This window comes from Oenanthe melanoleuca, chromosome 5 (assembly GCF_029582105.1).
Source record: "Oenanthe melanoleuca isolate GR-GAL-2019-014 chromosome 5, OMel1.0, whole genome shotgun sequence".
NCBI lineage: Eukaryota > Metazoa > Chordata > Aves > Passeriformes > Muscicapidae > Oenanthe > Oenanthe melanoleuca.
The window spans coordinates 10,044,961-10,062,966 of NC_079339.1; the positions used below are offsets into that span (position 1 = coordinate 10,044,961).

Sequence of the window (18,006 nt, forward strand, 5' to 3'; positions counted from 1 at the left end):
TGGGGCTCCCACAGACACCCCTCATCCTGCTTCCCAAGGGTTCCATGATCAATAGACACCCGTCATCATGCTCCCATGACCACCCTGACCAATGGGGATCCCACCAACACCCCTCATCCTGCTTCCCAAGGGATCCGTGATCAATAGAAACCCATTATTCGGCTCCCAGGATCACCCTGATTCATGGGGCTCCTACAGACACCCTTCATCCTGCTTCCCAAGGGCTCCATGACCAACAGACTCTCCTCACCCTGCCCCCAGACCACCTCCAGGAAGAGCCCTTTGCCCTGGCACCCCAGGATGGCTCCCACTGTGGGTATGGGGGACCGTCAGGATGTGTTACCCCTGCCCCACTGCCATGACCCTTCTGGGGCTGTTTCCTGCATATCCCCCCTATCCTGCAGAAATCACCACCCTCCCAAGAGTCCCATCTCAAGAATCCCCCGCTACCGGCTGGGCCAGGTCCTGCCCCGGAGATGTCACCCCTTCCGCCCTGCTCAGCAGTCCCCTCGCCCTGCCCCGGGGCACCCTGCCGTGCCAGGCACCCGGGCACCCTCCCGGCCCCAGCTCTGGGGTGGCACCAGGGCAGGCACGTGCCCTACACCCCCTGATTGGGATGTCCCCCCGCACTCTGGCACATCCCCCGGGCCGGGAAAGGGAAGCGAAAGCAGCAGGGCGCAGCGCCCAGCGCCACGGGCACCCCGAGGAGGCAGCACCCATCCCGAGGCCCGGTGGGAGCCCTGGGGAAGCTGGGGAGTCACAGGGAGGCGGGGGGGGGAAGGTTGGGGTGCTGTGCGATGTGGGAGCCATGGGTGCTGTGCGGGGGTTCAGGGTGCTGTGCGGGTTGGGGTATGATGAGTGCGGCGGAGGTCGGGGTGCTGAGAACGGACGCGGGTGGGGGGCACTGAGGAGTGCGGGCAGGGACTGGGGGGTCCGGGAGGGGGGAAGGGGTCCGGGAACGGCCCCTTTAACCACCCACCCCCGTCCCGCCCGCGCTAAACGAAAGAGGAAGAGGCGCCCGCCCCGCCCCGAGAGACTCCGGCACGGGCGAGCGGGGCAGGGGTCGGTGTGACCGGGGAGGAGGTGGGTCTGGGGTTGCTGAGCTCAGAGGTACAGATCTGGGGAGTGCAAAGCTGGGTAGGGGTGCAGAACACAGGGGTGCAAACCACAAGTGCAGGATGTGGGGCTGCAGAGCACAGAGGTTTAGGGCTTGGGGGTGCCTTGTGCTGGGTACACGGTGCTGGATGTAGGGGTGCAAGGGCTGGGGGCGCAGGACACAGGGGTGCAAAACATATGGGTGCAAGATTTAGGGTGCCATGACACCATCCAGGGCCTCCCAGAAGCACCAATGGAGAAGGACGTCGATGGCTGCCAGGATGGGGCCAAGACACTGCCAAGCACCGGGCTGGGCACTGAGGGGACAGAGACACAGGTGAGAGCAGGGGGACACTTATGGGGGGGAACCCGGGCCATGGTGGCCATCCCCAAGGCCTGACATCTGGAATCACCCACAGCTGGACGATTTTGTGGGTGCTCACCCTGACTACAATGAGGAGGAGGAGGAGCAGAAGTACTTTCGCCGCAAGCGCCTCGGTGTCATCAAGAACGTGGTGGCCGCCAGCCTGGCTGGCACCCTCACTTACAGCGTCTACCTGGGTATGGGACCTCCCAGGGACCCCCAGAAAAACTTGGGGTGTTCAGGGCATGGGGTGACCACCCCTGGATCTCCCCAGGCCTGCTGCAGATGCAGCTGATCCTTCACTATGATGAGACCTACCGGGAGGTGAAGTACAGCAACATCCGGCTGGAGGACATCGACCACAAGGTGCTGATGGGCATCAATGTCACGCCCGTGGCAGCACTGCTCTACACACCCATCCTCATCAGGTACAGCCCTGCCATGCTCCTGGCCAGCACAGATTGCTGGCACAGCCGCCCACGCTCCTGCTCCTTGCCCTGGCAGGTTCTTCGGCACCAAGTGGGCCATGTTCCTGGCCGTCGGCATCTACGCCCTCTTCGTCTCCAGCAACTACTGGGAGCGTTACTACACGCTGGTGCCCTCGGCAGTGGCCATCGGCATGGTCATCGTGCCCCTCTGGGCCTCCATGGGCACCTACATCACTAGGTGAGCATCAGGGGGGTGGGTGGGGGGTGCAGGGGGCACCGGCTGACCCGCTGCTCCACGCAGGATGGCCCAGAAGTACTACGAGTACGTTAACTACAAGGAGGAGCAGGAGAAGGAGAGGCAGCGGAGGCCGCGGGACACCTGCAATGCCTACATCATCGTCTTCCAGACCGTCTTCTACTCCTGCTTCCACGTGAGCCCCAGTGGGCTGGCTGGGATGGGCGGGGGAACACGCCAGGAGCACTGAGCGTGCACCCCTCTGCATCCTGCAGTTGAGCTTCGTCTGCGCTCAGATGCCCATGGTCTTCTTCCTCAACAACTACCTCTACCAACTGAACCACACTCTCTTTGCGGTGAAGCACTGCGGTGAGGCTGCGGGCGGGGCGCGGGGCGGCACCGGGAGACCCTGGGTTGGGATTAACCACGGCCTGTGCCCCACTGGCAGGTACCCTGAGCCACGGCACTCTGCCCGGCTTCAACAAGACGGTGCTGCAGAGCCTTCCCCGCAGTGTCAGCCTCATCATCGTGGAGAGCGCGCTGATGGCCGCCGCCTTCCTGGCCATGCTGGTGGTGAGCGCCGGGGCAGAGGGGGACAGCCCATGGTTAATCCCAACCATTGGGATTGGAGGATGGCAGGAGCTCATTGCAGGTGCCCCACAGGTGCTGGTGCTGTGCGGCGCGGCGTACCGGCCCATGGAGGAGATCGACATGCGCAGCATCGGCTGGGGCAACATCTTCCAGCTGCCCTTCAAGCACATGCGGGACTATCGCCTGCGGCACCTCTTCCCGTTGTTCATCTACAGCGGCTTCGAGGTGCTCTTTGTCTGCACTGGATTTTCCCTGGTAGGACTCGTGATGGGGTGGGAGGTGACAGAGCTGGGACAGGTGACGCTGAGCCCCTGCTTGCTGTAGAACTACGGCGTGTGCGCCCTGGGGCTGGAGAGGTTGGCGTATCTCCTCATGGCCTACGGCTTCTCCGCCTCGGCGTGCTCCAGCCTGGCCCTGTGCATGCTGCGCCTGCGCCGGCACATCCCGCTCCTGGCTGGAGCCTTCATCCACGCTGCGCTCCTGGTGACGCTCTTCTGCTGGGCGCCGGAGCCCCGGTACCTGGCGCAGGCGCCGCTGCTCTACAGCATTGCCGTGCTCTGGGGCGCGGGCAGCGCCCTCAACAAGACCGGAATCAGCAGTGAGTAGCAGGAAGTTGTCCCCAAAACGCCTTGGTGGTCCTCAAAATAGCCTGGGTTGTCCCAGGTTTTTCCACACATCCTCTCCTCATGTCCCCTGGCACCCTGAGTTTGTGGTCTCAGTTCTCGGATCCATGGGACAGACACACTGTGATTGTCCCCCATGCCAAGGGGACATGGCATAGGAAGGGGACACTGATTCCAGTCTCTGCCACAGTCCTCCTGGGGATGTTGTACAAGAAAAAGGAGCGCCAGGACTTCATCTTCACCATCTACCACTGGTGGCAGGCCCTGGCTATCTTCACCGTCTACCTGTGGTCAGGGCTGCCCATGAAGGTAAGTCCCAGATATTGCCCCAGCCCACTCTGAGACATTCCAGGCCTTTTGGGGACACACCCCCACGCCTGTCCCAAAATTCCCTGTGCCGCAGGCCAAGCTGTCCATCATGCTGCTGACGCTGGTGGTGGCAGTGGGGACATACCTGTGGATGGAGAGGAAGGTGACACAGAACGTGGAGGTCCGGCTGCCCCGCATCCCGCGCCCGCGCCACAAAACACGTGGATACCGCTACCTGGAGGACAACTCGGATGAGACTGGCTCCGACGGGGACGGGGACGGGGACAAAGAGGAGGACAATGACAAGGAGGACAATGACAGGCACCCAACTGAGGCCACCAGCGAGGATGAGCTGCCAAAAGAGGACGGGGAGCAGCTGGGATAGGGTCAGCCTGGCCTGGGCCCCATCCTGTTCTTGGCACCTGAGCGGGTTCCACAGCTCCCCCCGGCCCCAAAATTCTTTTAATCCTCTCAGGTCAGGCTTGCAGCCCCCCAAGCTAAGCCTAAAGCCCCCAGGCAGCCCAGAGCCCCCCACATCGGCTGACAGACCCCCAGACTGCAGCCTCCAGATTGACCTACATCCCCCAGATTGTGGTACAGAGACCCCCAAATTGTGGTACAGTCCCTAAGGAGGCCCTTAGCCCCCCAGATTATGATGCAGTTGCTCAGATCAAACCTGCAGACCCCCAAGGCCCCCACACACACAAACCCACAGCAACTCAGACAAGGTTCACACCCCCCCAGGCAGATTGCAGCTCCCCAAATTTGGCCGAAGCCCCCCCAGGTGAGGCTCACAGACCCCTGAGAGATGCACAGACACTCTAGCAAGGCCTGCAGCCCCCTACAATGTCCTGCAGACCCCAGGCAGACCCCCAGCCCTCCCATATTAGCCCCCATTCAGACCCCCAGACCCCACAGGGCCACCCAGGAGCCCCAGGCAGATCGACACCCTCCCAAACCGGCCCACAGCCCTTCAGACCAGCTCCACAGGCATCCCAGGCAGACCCTGCAGCCCTCCCCAGGTTGTCCCGGAGCCTCGCTAGCTCAACCTGCAGCCCCTCCAAGCTGGCCCCGCAGACTTCCAGACCCCTCCCATCCCCATTTTCCTTCAATAAACCCCCTCCCTCCATCTCCTGGGCCCTCACCTCCTCCATCCTTCGGCCACGTACCCCCAGCGCCCCTTCCCGAAGCGGAGACTACAGCTCCCGGCGTGCCCCGCGCTGTCCCGCGCGGGGCACGCCGGGAGTTGTAGTCCCCGCCACGTGGAAGCTGCCTCCATCTCCCCACTCAAACCACAACTCCCGCTATCGTTCGCGTCGCCCGACGCCATGATTGCCCCCCCCACTTCCGCGCATGCGCGGTGCGGGCTGTTGTTGTGGCGGCGCGGCCCGCGGCTTCACCCGGGCGGGAGCGATGAGCGACAACGATGACATCGAGGTGGAGAGCGACGTGAGTTGGGCCCCCAACCCCGGGACAATCCCTGGGATAACCCCCCGTGGCTCTTCGCCACCTTAGGAGTGCTGGGAATGGGGTAATGTTTGGTTTGTGTGTGTTCTTCCTTCATATGGCGGCGCCCCCCCCCCCACCATCTTCTTCCTCTTCCTCCTCGCCCGGGTCGGGGCTCCTCAGGAGGAGCAGCCGAGGTTTCAGTCCGCGGTAGGTGGCTGGGGGCCGCCCCGCAGCGCCCCCGGGGTCGGGAGCACGTGGGCGGGGGTGTGAGGGGGGCGGGATTTCGGGAGGGGGTGACATGGAAGGGGATGGGGGAGTGGGGATCCTGGAGGGGGATGGGGGGAATGGGCGTGTCCTGTGGGGATCGGGGTGCTGGGAGGACTCAGTAGGGTTGGGGGTGTTGGGGGAAACCACCGGGGTTGGGGGTCTTTTTGAGGGGGACACACCTTTGGGGCTGGGGTCTTCTGGGGGGGCTGTGACATGGAGGGGGGTCTTGGGGGAGAAATCTGGGCTTGGGGGTGTCCTGTGGGGATGCGATTCTTGGAAGAGGGGGGGACACCAGTAGGGATGGGGGTCTTTTCGGGAGGGGGATTGGGCTTGAAGAGGGGCCACTTGTGGGCTTTGAGGTCTTATTTGGGTTGAGGGCTGTGACACGGAAGGGGACCCATGGAGTCATGTCTTTTGAGGGGGCAGCTGGTTTTGGGGGTGTCCTGCGGGGCTGGGGGTCTTATGGGGGGGACACCAGTGGGGCGTGGGGCTTGGGGTCGTGTGGAGGAGGATCTGGGGCTCTTTGGGGGAGGAAGAGTAAGAGGCTTTCTGGGGTAAAACGGGGGTGTTGGGGGGGCGTTATTTGTGGGGCCAAGTCGTGGGGGGTGGGGCTGTGTTTGGGGGGAACAGGGGGAACAACACAAGAGTTTGACAGAGGGCACGGGGGCAGGGGTTTGTGCCTGGTTGGTTGGGGGGCAGGGGAGAAGGTGACCGTGTTCCAGGGGGAAAAGTGCTGTGTCCCCCCTGGGGCCCAGAGCTGCCCCGGCAGCAGGAAGCTGGGGAAACCGAAAGCACCGGGAGCCGCCTCCTTCCCACGCCCTCGCGGCCCAGCCGGAGGCGTCACGGCCACGGAGCCGCCCTGAGGGCTGAGCTGAGCTCCCACAGCGGCTCCCAGAAGGAATTTTGGGGGTGCAGCTGGCGGCGTCCGCGGTGCCACCCCTGTCCCCCCCTCCTAGGCCGACAAACGGGCTCATCACAACGCGCTGGAGCGCAAGCGCAGGGACCACATCAAGGATAGCTTCCACAGCCTGCGGGACTCCGTGCCCTCGCTCCAAGGAGAGAAGGTGAGTTTATGGAGCGTGCTGGAAGCACAGGCAGCACCCACCCGTGGTCCAGGCTTCTCCATTTGGGACGTTCCCAAGGCTCTCTTGTGCCACAGGAGTCCCCAGTGAGGCCAGAGCCAGGGTGGGATGAGGCAGGTAAAATTCCAGTTTTACCCCCTGGACTAGGTCTTTATCTTGCCTCTGGCTTTTCCCACTATTGCAACAGGCATCCCGGGCCCAAATCCTGGACAAAGCCACAGAGTACATCCAGTACATGCGCCGGAAAAACCACACGCACCAGCAGGACATCGACGACCTCAAGCGGCAGAACGCGCTGCTGGAGCAGCAAGGTGGGAGCTGAGATCTGGCTGGAGATGGGGTCTGGCAGGGTCTGAGATCCAGCAGCTGGGGTCTGGCAGGGTTTGGGATCCAGGATCCAGTGGGAGCTGGGGTCTGCCAGGAGCTATGATCCGTCAGAGTCCAGAATCTGCTGGGAGCTGAAATCCAGTGGGAGTTGGGATCTGGTGAGAGCTGAGGTCGGGCAGGGTGCAGAATTCGGTGGGAGCTGGGGTCTGGCAGCATCTAGGGTGTGGAAGAGTTTGGGATCCAGGATGTGGGAGCTGGGCTGCAGGCAGGGCTGGGCCCAGGGCTGACAGTGCCGTCCCTCGCAGTGCGCGCGCTGGAGAAGGCCCGAGCCAGCGCCCAGCTCCAGGCCAGCTACCCCGCGGACAACAGCCTCTACACCAACCCCAAGGGCAGCGCCATCTCCGCCTTCGACGGCGGCTCCGACTCCAGCTCCGACTCGGAGCCCGACGAGCCGCAGAACAGGAAGAAGCTGCGCATGGAGGCCAGTTAGGCCCCCCCGCCGCCCCCCGGCCCGCGGCAGGACTCGCTCCCTCCACTCCTAGAAGCTCTCGGACTGCAGCTTCCCAGCCCTCCCCGGCCCCTTCCCTGCTCCCACCGCGCCGGCCCCGGGGGGAGCCGGCCAGGCTGAGCAAAAAGACTTGGGGGATCAGGGAGACTCCCCTGCCAACTCCCTTCTGCTAGCGACCCCCCTCCCCTTCCCTCCTGGTTTTATAGGAGCATTTCTATTTATACCCGGGGACCAGTGCAGTCCAGAACAGGGAGGAGCCGGGCAGCCCCCCCCCAAAAAAGGAGCAAGCACTGGGGGGGGAATCTCCCTATTTATTTTCTCCGTGTGCAACTCCACCTGCCTGAGTCGGCGGAGCACAGAGCCAGGCTTGGAGGCTCCTTCCCCACTCCTCCTCCTCCTTCCCTCCCTTGACCCTTCCCAACCTCTGAAGGCATTTTCCAAACTCCAGTGGCCCATCCCTGCCCCGTAGGTGCCCCTTTTCCCCCCATTTTGATGCCATTCCATTGGATCTAAGGTATGTTGTACATACTGCCCAGAGATGTCTTGCAAGTTAAGGCTTCCCTTTACTATAAGACTATAAATAATAAACAAAAAAAGCCAAAATTCCACTTATTTTATCCTCCCCTGTGGTTACCGCGTGTTCTTGGAATGGGGAAAGTTGGTGCCACCGGATCCAGACGTGGCATCACCTCCTGCCCCGCATCCCCGGGGCCACCAGCACACGGCGGGTGTCACTTCTGGTTTATTGATGCCAAAAAGCTCTGCCAGAGCCCCTGTGCCGCCTCGGCCCTGGCCAGGATGGCAGCAGGATACCAGGCCCGGAGCAGGCTGGATTTTGGTATTGCTAGCACCCTGAGCACCTGGCTCTGCCTGGCCAGGCCGCCGTGGGATGGGCTGTGCCGCTCGCTCCCGGGGCTCGGCACCCCGAGCCAGCAGCAGGACCCCCCTAGTCGGCAGCGGATGCCGGATCCAGGCTGGGCACAGGATACTGCAGGAAGTGCATCACTGCCCTCGCCACCTTCGCCGGGGCAATGTTGTAGACAGGGTGTGTGGCCTGCTGTGGGAGAGAGGGATGGAGGATGTTAATCACGGAGTCCTGACATGGTCTGGGTGGCAAGGCACCTTAAGGATCATCCAGTCCAACCCACTGAGCACAGGGAATCTCTGCCATCCCAGGTTGCTCTAAGCCAAGTCCAGCCTGGCCTTGGACACTTGGAGAGATGGGGCAGCCACAGCTTCTCTGGGCAGCCTGTGTCAAGGCCTCAGCACCCTCACAGGGAAGAATTTCTTCTCCATTCCTCTTTTGCAGTTTGGAGCCATTCCCCCTGTCCTGTTACTCCAAGCCCTTGTCCAAAGCCCAACTCCAAAGCTCCCTTGTAGCTCTTTAGGCCCTCAAAGCAGAAGCCTGTTCTCCAGGCTGAACCTTAACTCTTTCCACTGCCATTGGATCTGCCTTCCTCAGTGCTGTGGAGCAATGGAAGCTCATCCCTGCCCACCTCAGCAATGCCTAGCACTTACCAGGCAATTCTCAGGGATACCCAGGACCACCTCATTGTGGAGGTCTCCACTTCCGAAGTGCTGTGCAATGGCCAGCCCACTCAGGCAGTAGCAGGTGTGGTAGAAATCCCGGGATCTGCATACAAGGAGATACTGGGATGCTGAGGGGGCATCTGGGCATCCCTGATGCCAGGCAGACCTGTGTTGCCCCCTGCACTCACTTTCCTGGCTTATCCAGCAGCCCGCCAGCTGGGCACTGGCAGCACAGGAGAATGTATTCCTGCAGTGCCAGCTGGTCGAACATCCAGTGTGCCATGCTCAGCGCTGGATCGCCTGGAAGGGAAGCCCAGAGGAGAAAACACCAGAGGTGTCAAATCCCTAGAGATGCCATTCTGGGGACAGAGGGAGCCTGTGGCAACTCACCCCTGGCATGGAGTGCCCGATGGAGCAGGGGCAGGAGCCCAGCTTGCCAAAAGGAGTAGCACCCATCCACCAGCTTGTTGCAGCGGCCCTGGAATCCGCCCTCGAAGCGCATCTGCCGCCCGGTCACCCAGTGCTGCGGGGCAATGGGAACCAGTGTGGGACCAAAGATTCCCAGCAGGATGAGACCCCCAGTATCCCAGAGAGAGGTCACCCACCAGCAGGCTCCGGAGGTTCAGCAGATGTTCCTGCTTGAGGATGACCAGTGCAGCCACGCCGCAGAAAGTGTAGCCACCATGCGCCTCCATGCCCGGCACGCCGCCAATCCCACCCTCCCAGTTCTGGCATCTGTGGGAGCGTGGTCAGGGCGGCAGGAACGCTGGAAATGTCATCCCCTGTCCCCCAGCTGTCCCCAGATCTCACCTGGCGATCCACTCGGCTGTCCCAGCGAAGAGCGCAGGCGTCATGATGTTGGTCAGAGAGGCCACTGAGGCAGCGCAGTAGGCGCTCCTGTGGGAAAAGGGTGCCCAGAGATTCAGGAGATAGATTCTCATGGATGTGGCACTGACACCTCAAAGTGGCACCTGCTCCCTAAAACTACACTGGCTCCCCAAAGCAGCACAAGGCTCCTGATCCAGCACTGGTTCCCCACAACGGCACCCTGCCATGGCAGTAGTTCATGCCACTGGTCCCCTGCTACTGCACCAGCACCCCAAAACTCCACTGGCTCCCCTAGACTACACCTCTCCAATGCACTTGCTCCCCAAAACAGCACTGGTACTCCAGTGTGCCACCACTCCCCAAAACACTACCAGCTCCCCAAAGCCATGCCATGGCTCGGTTCCTCAGAATGGCACCCGCTCCCAGCACTTGCTCCCCAAAACAGCACTGACCCCCCAAAACTGTACCCCAAATTAGCAGTGGCTCCCCACCATAGTACCAACTCCCCAAAATGATACTGACTCCCAAAAACATAACCAGCTCCCAGCACTAAATCCCCAGAATGGCACCAGCTCCCCACCATCTCCTTCCAGCACTGGCTCCCCAAAATTCCCAGGCCCCCCCATGCAGCCCTCACCCACCTGACATCCACCTCTCCACCCACGTGCATGAGGAAGGAGCCATCGGGCTGCTTCAGCGAGTGAAGGTATTCCAAGAGCTTCTTCCTGTGGGAGCCAGCAGCTGTGAGAGGGGGGACATGCACCCCACTCCCACCCAGCTTCTCCTGGCCCCCCCAGACCTGTCGATGACGCCGAAGGCCTCCTCAGTGCCGATGATGCAGAGCGCGTTGACGGCGGCGTAGGTGGGGGCGAGGTGGGGGTGCTGGCCAGGACCCCCCCCAAATCCACCCTGGGGGCTCTGGCACCGCCTCAGGAATTGGCAGACACTGTGGGAAGGTGGGGAAGGGGCTCAGCGTCACCTGTGTCACCCCGCTGGGGTGATACATCCCCTGCCAGCCTTGCGAATCCCCCCAAGGTCGAAGCCGGGGGTGTCACCCTCCCGTCTCCGTCGTCACGAGGAAGCCGCCGGAAGAATGGGCAGCATTGACGGTGGCAGGGAGACAAAGCACTCCTTTGCTCTGGGGACAGCGGGAGGTGGCACCTCCGGAGTCACGCGGGTGGCCAGCAGCGACAGTGGCCACGCTGGGGTCCCCACAGCTCTCCCCACTCACTCAGAGGCCACCGACTCGGGAATGGGCTCATCCAGCAGCTCCAGGCTGTGCAGGATCCAGTAGCAGAGCCAGGGGCGGCTGGCATCCAGACACTGCAGGGACAGAGGGGATAGTCAGGGAATGGCACTGGACATGGCAGGAGTGAGGAGACAGCCAGGAGAACCCTCAGAGCATCACTGGGATGAGCACGGGCACACAGGGAATGCTGTGTCCACTCTGGGGCTGGCAAACTCCCAAAAACAAACATCCCTGGTGACAGCCCAGGGTGAGGGGTCCGCCCCAGCTGGTGGCTCCAGGTGGCACATCCGGCATTCCTGGTACCTCATAGGCTTCAGTGAGCTGCCGGAGGCCCCTCTTCAGGTAATGGAAGTGCTTCTCCCGCTGCAGGACGTACCTGGAATACAGAGAAGATAGCATGAGCAGGCAGGGGGACAGTGGCACAAGGGGCAGAATTCTACTGCGTCACCCACTGGGCTCAACGGCTTTTTTGGGATGGGAGTTATTTATGGTTATTTGGAGTTCTGATACTCACTGTGAGGAGTGATGGTTTGTCTTATAGGCGTCATAGACCTCCTGTACGATGTCCTCCACCTTGGACTTGTCAGGAAAAATGGGAATAAAGACCATAGTAAGCTCTGGGAAGAGGCTCCACACATCCCAAACATGATCCCCACTGAGCCCCGCTGCTTCTACCCCATCCCAGGGGTTTATCCAATTCAAAGCCCATCCCACCCAGTAAAACCAAAGTAGGAATTCCCAGCCCCAAATTATGCCAGAATCCAGCACCATACTGTGCTGCTTTACAAATCCAGCTTGAGTTTGGTTCATCACAACACTGTCACGGAAAACACCCTCCTCCTGCTCGGATAACCGGGGACTTGGACTCTCTAAGCCACAGTAATCCTCAAGGAAATACCCTGGGATCAGCCTCAGCTGTGAGGAGGGGCCACATGGGGACCTGCACTCATGGCACTGTGTCCTGCCAAGGCAGAATTGAGCAAGAACCCCATGGGTTGGGAAACCCAGAGTCACTTTTCACACCGTCCCAGCAACCAGGGGAGCTGCCAGGGACTGGATCAGGATAGAGGGACGGAGAGGAGAGTGTGGCTGCCCCAGGGCCCCTCACCCTCCCCCGACTGGTTCTGGGGGACGTGTCCTGTGGAAGCTGCCGCAGCTGGCAGGCGGTAGCACTACTGGGCTCCCCAAAACACCGGTCGCTGCTGGGCTGTTCTGACAAGGGGTGTGGGGACAGTAGTTGCGTAGGCACAGGGACCACTGAGTCCCATAGCACACCTGAGCCCTCCCAGAGCAGGCTAAAGCCCAGCCCCATGGCATCCCAGCAGCCCACACTTCACTTCCACGGCGTCCCAAAGCCCAGCCCCACGGCATCCCGGCACCCTAAATCCCACTTCCACGGCGCCCAAAGCCCAGCCCCACGGCATCCCGGCACCCTAAATCCCACTTCCACGGCGTCCCAAAGCCCAGCCCCACGGCATCCCGGCACCCTAAATCCCACTTCCACGGCGTCCCAAAGCCCAGCCCCACGGCATCCCGGCACCCCACACCCCACTTCCACGGCACCCCAAAGCCCAGCCCTACGGCAGCCTGGCACCTCACAGCCCACCGCCCCGGCACTCCACGCCCCACACCGCAGCCCCCCCGGCGCCCCCGGCACCTGCTCGGCGGAGGTGCAGGTGCGCAGCCCATCGTCCCGCAGCCGCCGCCGCCCGCCGGGGCCGGGGGCCGCTCCCGCCATGCTGCGGCCGCGGGGGCAGCGGCCGACGGCGGCCGGGAGGGGACGCGCGGCCGCGCTCCTGGCCACGCCCACCAGGCTGGACACTCCCCTTTTCCCACCTGACCACGCCCCTTCTTTCTTGCTCACGCCCAGCCCCGGCGCGCGTGCGCGGAGGAGCCACTCCCGGGGCCGCTGCGTCATCGTGATGTGACGTCATTGGTTGCATCATCATAGAATCCACGGGTTGGGTTGATAAGAGCCTTAAAACCCAGCCAGTTCCATCCCCTGCCATGGGCAGGGAGACCTTCCACTGGACCAGGTTGCTTTAAGCTCTGTCCAGCCTGGCCTTGGACACTTCCAGGGATGGGGCAGCCACAGCGTCTGTGGGAGATCCACTCCGGAAAAATTTCTTCCCAGTATCTAATCTACACCTCCGCTTTTCCACTTTGGAGACATTTCCCCTTATCTTGTCACTCCATGCCCTCATCCCTCTCCATCTCTCTTGCAGCCCCTGTAGGCACCGGAAAGAGCTCTAACTTTCCCTGGAGCCTTCTCTTCTCCAGACTGAGCAATCCCAGCTCCCCATCCTGTTCTTAGTCCTTGGAGCATTTCTGTGGCTTCCTCTGGACTTGCTCCAGGAGCTCCCTGTACTTCTCATGACAGGGACTCTAGGTCTGGACGCAGTGCTCCATGTGGGGTTTCAACTGAGTGGGGCAGAGGAGGACAATCCTTCCCTCACCTGTTGCCCACACTGCCAGTGACATAGCCCAGGACATGGGTGGCTTTCCAAGTCTGCCAGCACACCTTGCCAGGTCGTATCCAGCCTCTCATGCCCCTAGACTCCTCTTATCCGGGCTGTTCTCCATCCCATCACCCCGTCCTGCACCTATCTCGGATGTTGTTCTGATCCATGTGCCAACCCTGCTCTTGGCCCTGTTGACTTCCACCAGGTTCTCACGGGAACCTTGTCCCTGGACAGGACAACCTGGACAACCCACCTGTGTCCAGGTCCCGCTGGGTGCCATCCCATCCTTCCTAATTGTCACCTGTTCCTCTGACGCAGCTCTGTGTCACCCCAGTGTGCCCTGCTGCACCCCTCTGTCCCCTTCCCAATTCCCCCAGAGCAATCCCGGGTACATCCCTGACGCTCCCAGAGCCCTCGGAGTCCCCTCTGGTCCCCCTGGTACATCCCCTGTCTCCCACCTCCCGTTTTCCAGAGCATCCCCAACATATCCTACGGTGCATTGCTGGCTCCGTCCCTGTTCTCCCCAGCTCTCCTCTCAGTCCATCCCCCGTGTCGCCGCCCAATTCCCCACAGCATCTCCCGGTGTATCCCTGGTGCATCCCCGGTGTCCCCTCCCCGCTCCCCACAGCATCCCCCGGTCCATCCCCGGTGTCGCTCCCCTCGTTTCCCCTCCCGGTGCCCCCTCCCGCCGCCGCCGCCCCCGCCCCGCCCCGCCCCGGTGCATCCCCCGGTGCCAGCCCGGCCCGGCGCGGCGGCGGCGGCGCAGCTCGCGGCCCCGGAGCGGCCCCGGTGTGGCGGCGGCGGCGGCGGCCCGGGCCCGCCATGGCCAAGCAGTACGACGTGCTGTTCCGGTTGCTGCTGCTCGGGGACTCGGGCGTGGGCAAGACCTGCCTGCTCTGCCGGTTCACCGACAACCAGTTCCACCCCGCCCACATCTCCACCATCGGTACCGGCACCGGCAGCGCACGGCGGCCGCAGCGGCGGGAGCGGGGGAAAAGGGGAACCGGGAGCACTGGGGAAGAGGGAGCAGTGGGGAGGCGCAGCACCGGGGAAACGGGAGCATCGGGGAACCGGGAAACCGGGAAGACTGGGAGCCACAGCATCGTGGAAACGGGAATCCAGAGAACCGGGAGCACCGGGGAAACGGGGAGCCGCGGCACCGGGGAAACGTGAAACCGGGAGCATCAAGGAATCGGGAGCAATGGGGAGGCGCAGCACCGGGTAACCGGGAGCACTGGGAGCCGCAGTACCGGGGAAACGGGAAACCGGGGAACTGGGGAGCCGTGGGCATCGGGAAACCGTGAGTACTGGGAAGCCGCAGCACTGGGGAAACGGGAAAATGGGCAACCGGGGAGCGGGAAAACCGTGGGAACCAGAGAACCGGGAGGACAAGGGAGATGCAGCAACCGAGAAACGGGAACTCAGGGAACGGGAAAATCATGGGCATCGGGGAATCGAGACTGCGGAGGAACTGGGAAGCCACAGGATCGGGGAAACGGGAAACAGGGCACCCGGCAGTCGTGGGAACCAGGGAACCGGGGAGTGGTGGGCACAGAAAAACCGAGGGCACCGGGAAAGGGTTAACCGTGGCACTGGAGAGCTGCAACACTAGGAACATGGGGAAACAGGTAACCAGAGAGCGGGAAAACCGTGGGCACCGGGGAACCAAGGAGCATCGGGAGTGGCAGCGCTGGGGAACAGAGAAGCCGTGGGCATCGGGAAACGGTAAAACCGTGGGCATCCACAAGCCAGGATCACCGGGAACCTGCAGCATAGGGAAACTGGGAAACCGCGGGCTCCGGAGAGCCACGGTTCCAGGAAACCGGGAGCATCAGGGAGCTAAGAAATCATGGACACAGGAGAATTGGGAGGACCAGGCAACTCTGGCACGGGGGAACCAGGAGCAGTGTGCAGCCGGGAATTGGGAGCATTGGTTAGCCACAGCACCGAGAAGCTGTAGCACTGGGGAACTGGGAAAACTGGACAGCTGCAGCAGCAGGAAGCTGGGAGCACCAGGATCACCACCTGGCACCAGGGCCTCCTGCCAGGCCAGGCACCGGGTGTGGGGACCAGCACCAGGCCATGGTGGGGCATGGGGTGGGTCAGGAGAGGAGAAGGGACCAGAGGGCATCCAGTGACAGCAGCTCCTGCAGAGGGAAACACCAGGACACTCCATAACCTCTCCCATTTCAATCCCAGGTGTCGACTTCAAGATGAAGACCATCGAAGTGGATGGGATCAAGGTGCGAATACAGATCTGGTGAGTGGCAGCACTGGATCCTGGGGGGAAGAGGGAAGAAATCTTGGGCTCTGAGTCCCCCCCCCGACCAAGGTAGTGGCTGAGCCCTGCCAAACTCATGCCATGGGTGGTGGCACTGACCTGCTGTCCCTGGGCAGGGACACAGCTGGCCAGGAGCGGTACCAGACCATCACCAAGCAGTACTACCGGAGGGCACAGGTACTGGGACCCCCCATCCTGGAGAGGGGAAACTGAGGCACAGTTTTGGGGTGTCAACGGCTGCACCCCACTCCCTGCAGGGCATTTTCCTGGTGTACGACATCAGCAGCGAGCGCTCCTACCAGCACATCGTGAAGTGGGCCAGCGACGTGGATGAGGTGGGGGTTCACGGGGGCAGCTCGGGGGTTCCCCAGCCATGTATGTTCTCCCGCCCAGTATGTTCCTGTACACTGTTCTCCTGCCCAGTACGCACCTGATGGCGTCCAGAAAATCCTCATCGGGAACAAGGCGGACGAGGAGCACAAGAGGCAAGTGCCCAAAGAGCAAGGGCTGCAGGTGAGCGGGGGCTGCTGTGTGCCCCCCCCAGGGAGCAGGATCCCTCCTGCACCCCCAGCATGCCCAGCCTCTCCCTGAGCCCCCTCTGCACTTGGGACCCTGACAGCCCTCCTGCAGCCCTACTTCTATCCGGGATTCCTAAGCATTCCCAGCCCCTCCCAGCACAACCAGGGACCCCCCACCCTCTTGCAGATTGTACCCAGGCACCCCAAAACCAGCTCCCCCAGGGCCCAGGAACCCTCTTCCCCTCCACCTCTGCAGTGGTTGTGCACCCCCAAGGCTCCCTCTTCCCCACCTGCAAAATTTTTAGAGACCCCTAGCCTCTCCCTGCACCTCCAGCATGGTCTCCTGCACCCTTGAAGAACACAGTGATCCCCCCTTGGTGTCACCCTTGGGATGTCTTGACCCTCAAAGCACCCAGTGCACCTCCCAGCAATCTCAGCATGGCCAGACCCTCCACAAGCCCTCCCTGCATTCCACATGGGCCCCAATAGCCTTCCTGCAGCCCTACCCATATCCAGGGATCCACAAACATCCCTACCTGTATCAAGTGACCCCCCATGCTCCTGCAGTCTGAACCCAGGGACCACCCTGACCCACCCCCCTGCAGCTCCAGAGCATCCAGGAAACCCCTTTACCACTCAGTGCTACCACAGGGTGTCCAACAACCCCAATCCCTCCCTGCAACTCCATCGTGCTCCTCTGCACCCTAAAGCACTTAGTGCCCCCCAGTACTCCTCCCAGTGACTTCTGGACCCAGCACCCCTCCCAGGGCCCCCTGCACCCAACACTCAGCCCCAGGTGTGCCCTTATGCCAGGCCCCCCTGCAGCTCTCCTGTCTGTCCGTGCCCAGCTGTGCACATTCCAGAGAGGGAGGCTAGGGGTGTTGAATCCCCCCTCCCCCCAAATCATGCTACCCCCCTCCCTGCCAAACCCCTGGTGCCGCAGCTGGCCAGGGAATACGGGATGGATTTCTACGAGACCAGCGCCTGCAGCAACCTCAACATCAAGGAGGTATGAGGGGACTGGGGCAGGAGGCTGGTGGGATTCTGAGGGGTTGGGGTTGGCCTGGGGGCCTGGAGAGGTCAGGGGGTACTGGAAGGGTCCCCGAGGTTCACCCCACCCCTCTCCCACAGTCCTTCACGCGGCTGACAGAGCTGGTGCTGCAGGCGCACCGCAAGGAGCTGGACGAGCTGCGGGGGCCACCCCGCCCCCCCACCCTGGCCCGGCTGGAGGAGGATGAGCAGCAGCCCCTGGGGAGCGAGGACACCCCCAAAACCTGCTGGTGTTGAAGGCTGGGACCCCCCTGACCCCTCCTCCCCAGGGTGTGTCGGGGGGCATGGTAGGGGCAGGACTGGGGCAGCCCCCATGGAGTGGGGGTCAACACGGGACATCCCCAGGGACAGGGGGGATGGGAGGGTGGCAAGGGGGGGCCCCTCATCCTGGCACCTGTGCCCCCCTAGGTTTGCAAATAGGGTGGGGGCTGTCCAGGCACTGTGTGCCCAGCCTGTGCCACCCCATGTCTGTGGGACCCCTGGTTTTACACAATGGTTTGCAGAATAAAGGTGATGCTGGAGGGGCTGGTGGTCCGTGTGCTCCAGGGGGGCTGTGGGTGTGATGCCATGGCAGCAGGCACAGCCTGGGCATGGACACCCGAGCGGTGATCAATAATTGAGGGTGATCTGGGGCTGCCAGCATGGTGTCCCCTTTCCAGGCTGGGCACACACATGGGGTATGGTGCCCGTGGGGTGCCATGGCCACCACCATGGCCTGCCAGGCTACCAGGTCAGCCCCAACTGTGGGAACAGGGCTGGAAATCTTGGTGGCGGCACTGGGATGAGCCAGCGGGACAGTGATGGGCTGGG

The 18,006-nt window shown here is 62.5% G+C and overlaps 4 protein-coding genes across 7 annotated transcripts; 3 read left to right on the forward strand and 1 right to left on the reverse strand.

The window, feature by feature from the left end:
• The first annotated feature begins 551 nt into the window (after nucleotides 1–551).
• Nucleotides 552–4,774, forward strand: UNC93B1 (unc-93 homolog B1, TLR signaling regulator). Of its 2 annotated transcripts, none has more exons than XM_056494133.1 (12): nucleotides 552–731; nucleotides 1,331–1,432; nucleotides 1,515–1,656; nucleotides 1,734–1,887; nucleotides 1,964–2,125; nucleotides 2,189–2,318; nucleotides 2,398–2,491; nucleotides 2,571–2,695; nucleotides 2,786–2,968; nucleotides 3,038–3,311; nucleotides 3,527–3,645; nucleotides 3,740–4,774. In XM_056494133.1, exons 2-12 carry the CDS (start codon nucleotides 1,349–1,351, stop codon nucleotides 4,028–4,030), a joined length of 1,758 nt encoding a protein of 585 aa, XP_056350108.1. In that variant the 5' UTR covers nucleotides 552–731; nucleotides 1,331–1,348; the 3' UTR covers nucleotides 4,031–4,774. The 2 variants fall into 2 exon arrangements, with proteins under 2 accessions (XP_056350108.1, XP_056350107.1); XM_056494132.1 differs by lacking the exon at nucleotides 552–731 and adding an exon at nucleotides 1,020–1,083.
• Nucleotides 4,775–4,830: 56 nt separating this feature from the next.
• On the forward strand, nucleotides 4,831–7,890 carry MAX (MYC associated factor X). 2 transcript variants are annotated; one of them, XM_056494142.1, is made up of 5 exons: nucleotides 4,831–5,094; nucleotides 5,275–5,301; nucleotides 6,318–6,424; nucleotides 6,624–6,754; nucleotides 7,076–7,890. In XM_056494142.1, the coding sequence occupies exons 1-5, from the start codon at nucleotides 4,999–5,001 to the stop codon at nucleotides 7,258–7,260; spliced, it is 546 nt and encodes a 181-aa protein (XP_056350117.1). In that variant the 5' UTR covers nucleotides 4,831–4,998; the 3' UTR covers nucleotides 7,261–7,890. The 2 variants fall into 2 exon arrangements, with proteins under 2 accessions (XP_056350117.1, XP_056350118.1); XM_056494143.1 differs by having other exon boundaries at nucleotides 4,865–5,094; nucleotides 6,318–6,425; nucleotides 6,631–6,754.
• On the reverse strand, nucleotides 7,570–12,849 carry FNTB (farnesyltransferase, CAAX box, beta). Its single transcript, XM_056494138.1, is given in 14 exon segments — nucleotides 7,570–8,335; nucleotides 8,797–8,911; nucleotides 8,997–9,108; nucleotides 9,199–9,331; nucleotides 9,414–9,543; nucleotides 9,619–9,705; nucleotides 10,278–10,361; nucleotides 10,436–10,582; nucleotides 10,868–10,959; nucleotides 11,189–11,261; nucleotides 11,400–11,464; nucleotides 12,543–12,704; nucleotides 12,707–12,789; nucleotides 12,792–12,849. Coding segments are annotated over 14 exon segments (1,437 nt in total). The 5' UTR covers nucleotides 12,835–12,849; the 3' UTR covers nucleotides 7,570–8,224.
• A 1,257-nt stretch (nucleotides 12,850–14,106) lies between these two features.
• RAB15 (RAB15, member RAS oncogene family) lies at nucleotides 14,107–17,953 on the forward strand. 2 transcript variants are annotated; one of them, XM_056494139.1, is made up of 7 exons: nucleotides 14,107–14,293; nucleotides 15,547–15,607; nucleotides 15,745–15,805; nucleotides 15,886–15,963; nucleotides 16,052–16,141; nucleotides 17,090–17,155; nucleotides 17,278–17,953. In XM_056494139.1, exons 1-7 carry the CDS (start codon nucleotides 14,170–14,172, stop codon nucleotides 17,431–17,433), a joined length of 636 nt encoding a protein of 211 aa, XP_056350114.1. In that variant the 5' UTR covers nucleotides 14,107–14,169; the 3' UTR covers nucleotides 17,434–17,953. The 2 variants fall into 2 exon arrangements, with proteins under 2 accessions (XP_056350114.1, XP_056350115.1); XM_056494140.1 differs by lacking the exon at nucleotides 14,107–14,293 and adding an exon at nucleotides 14,406–14,975.
• The last annotated feature ends 53 nt before the right edge of the window (nucleotides 17,954–18,006 follow it).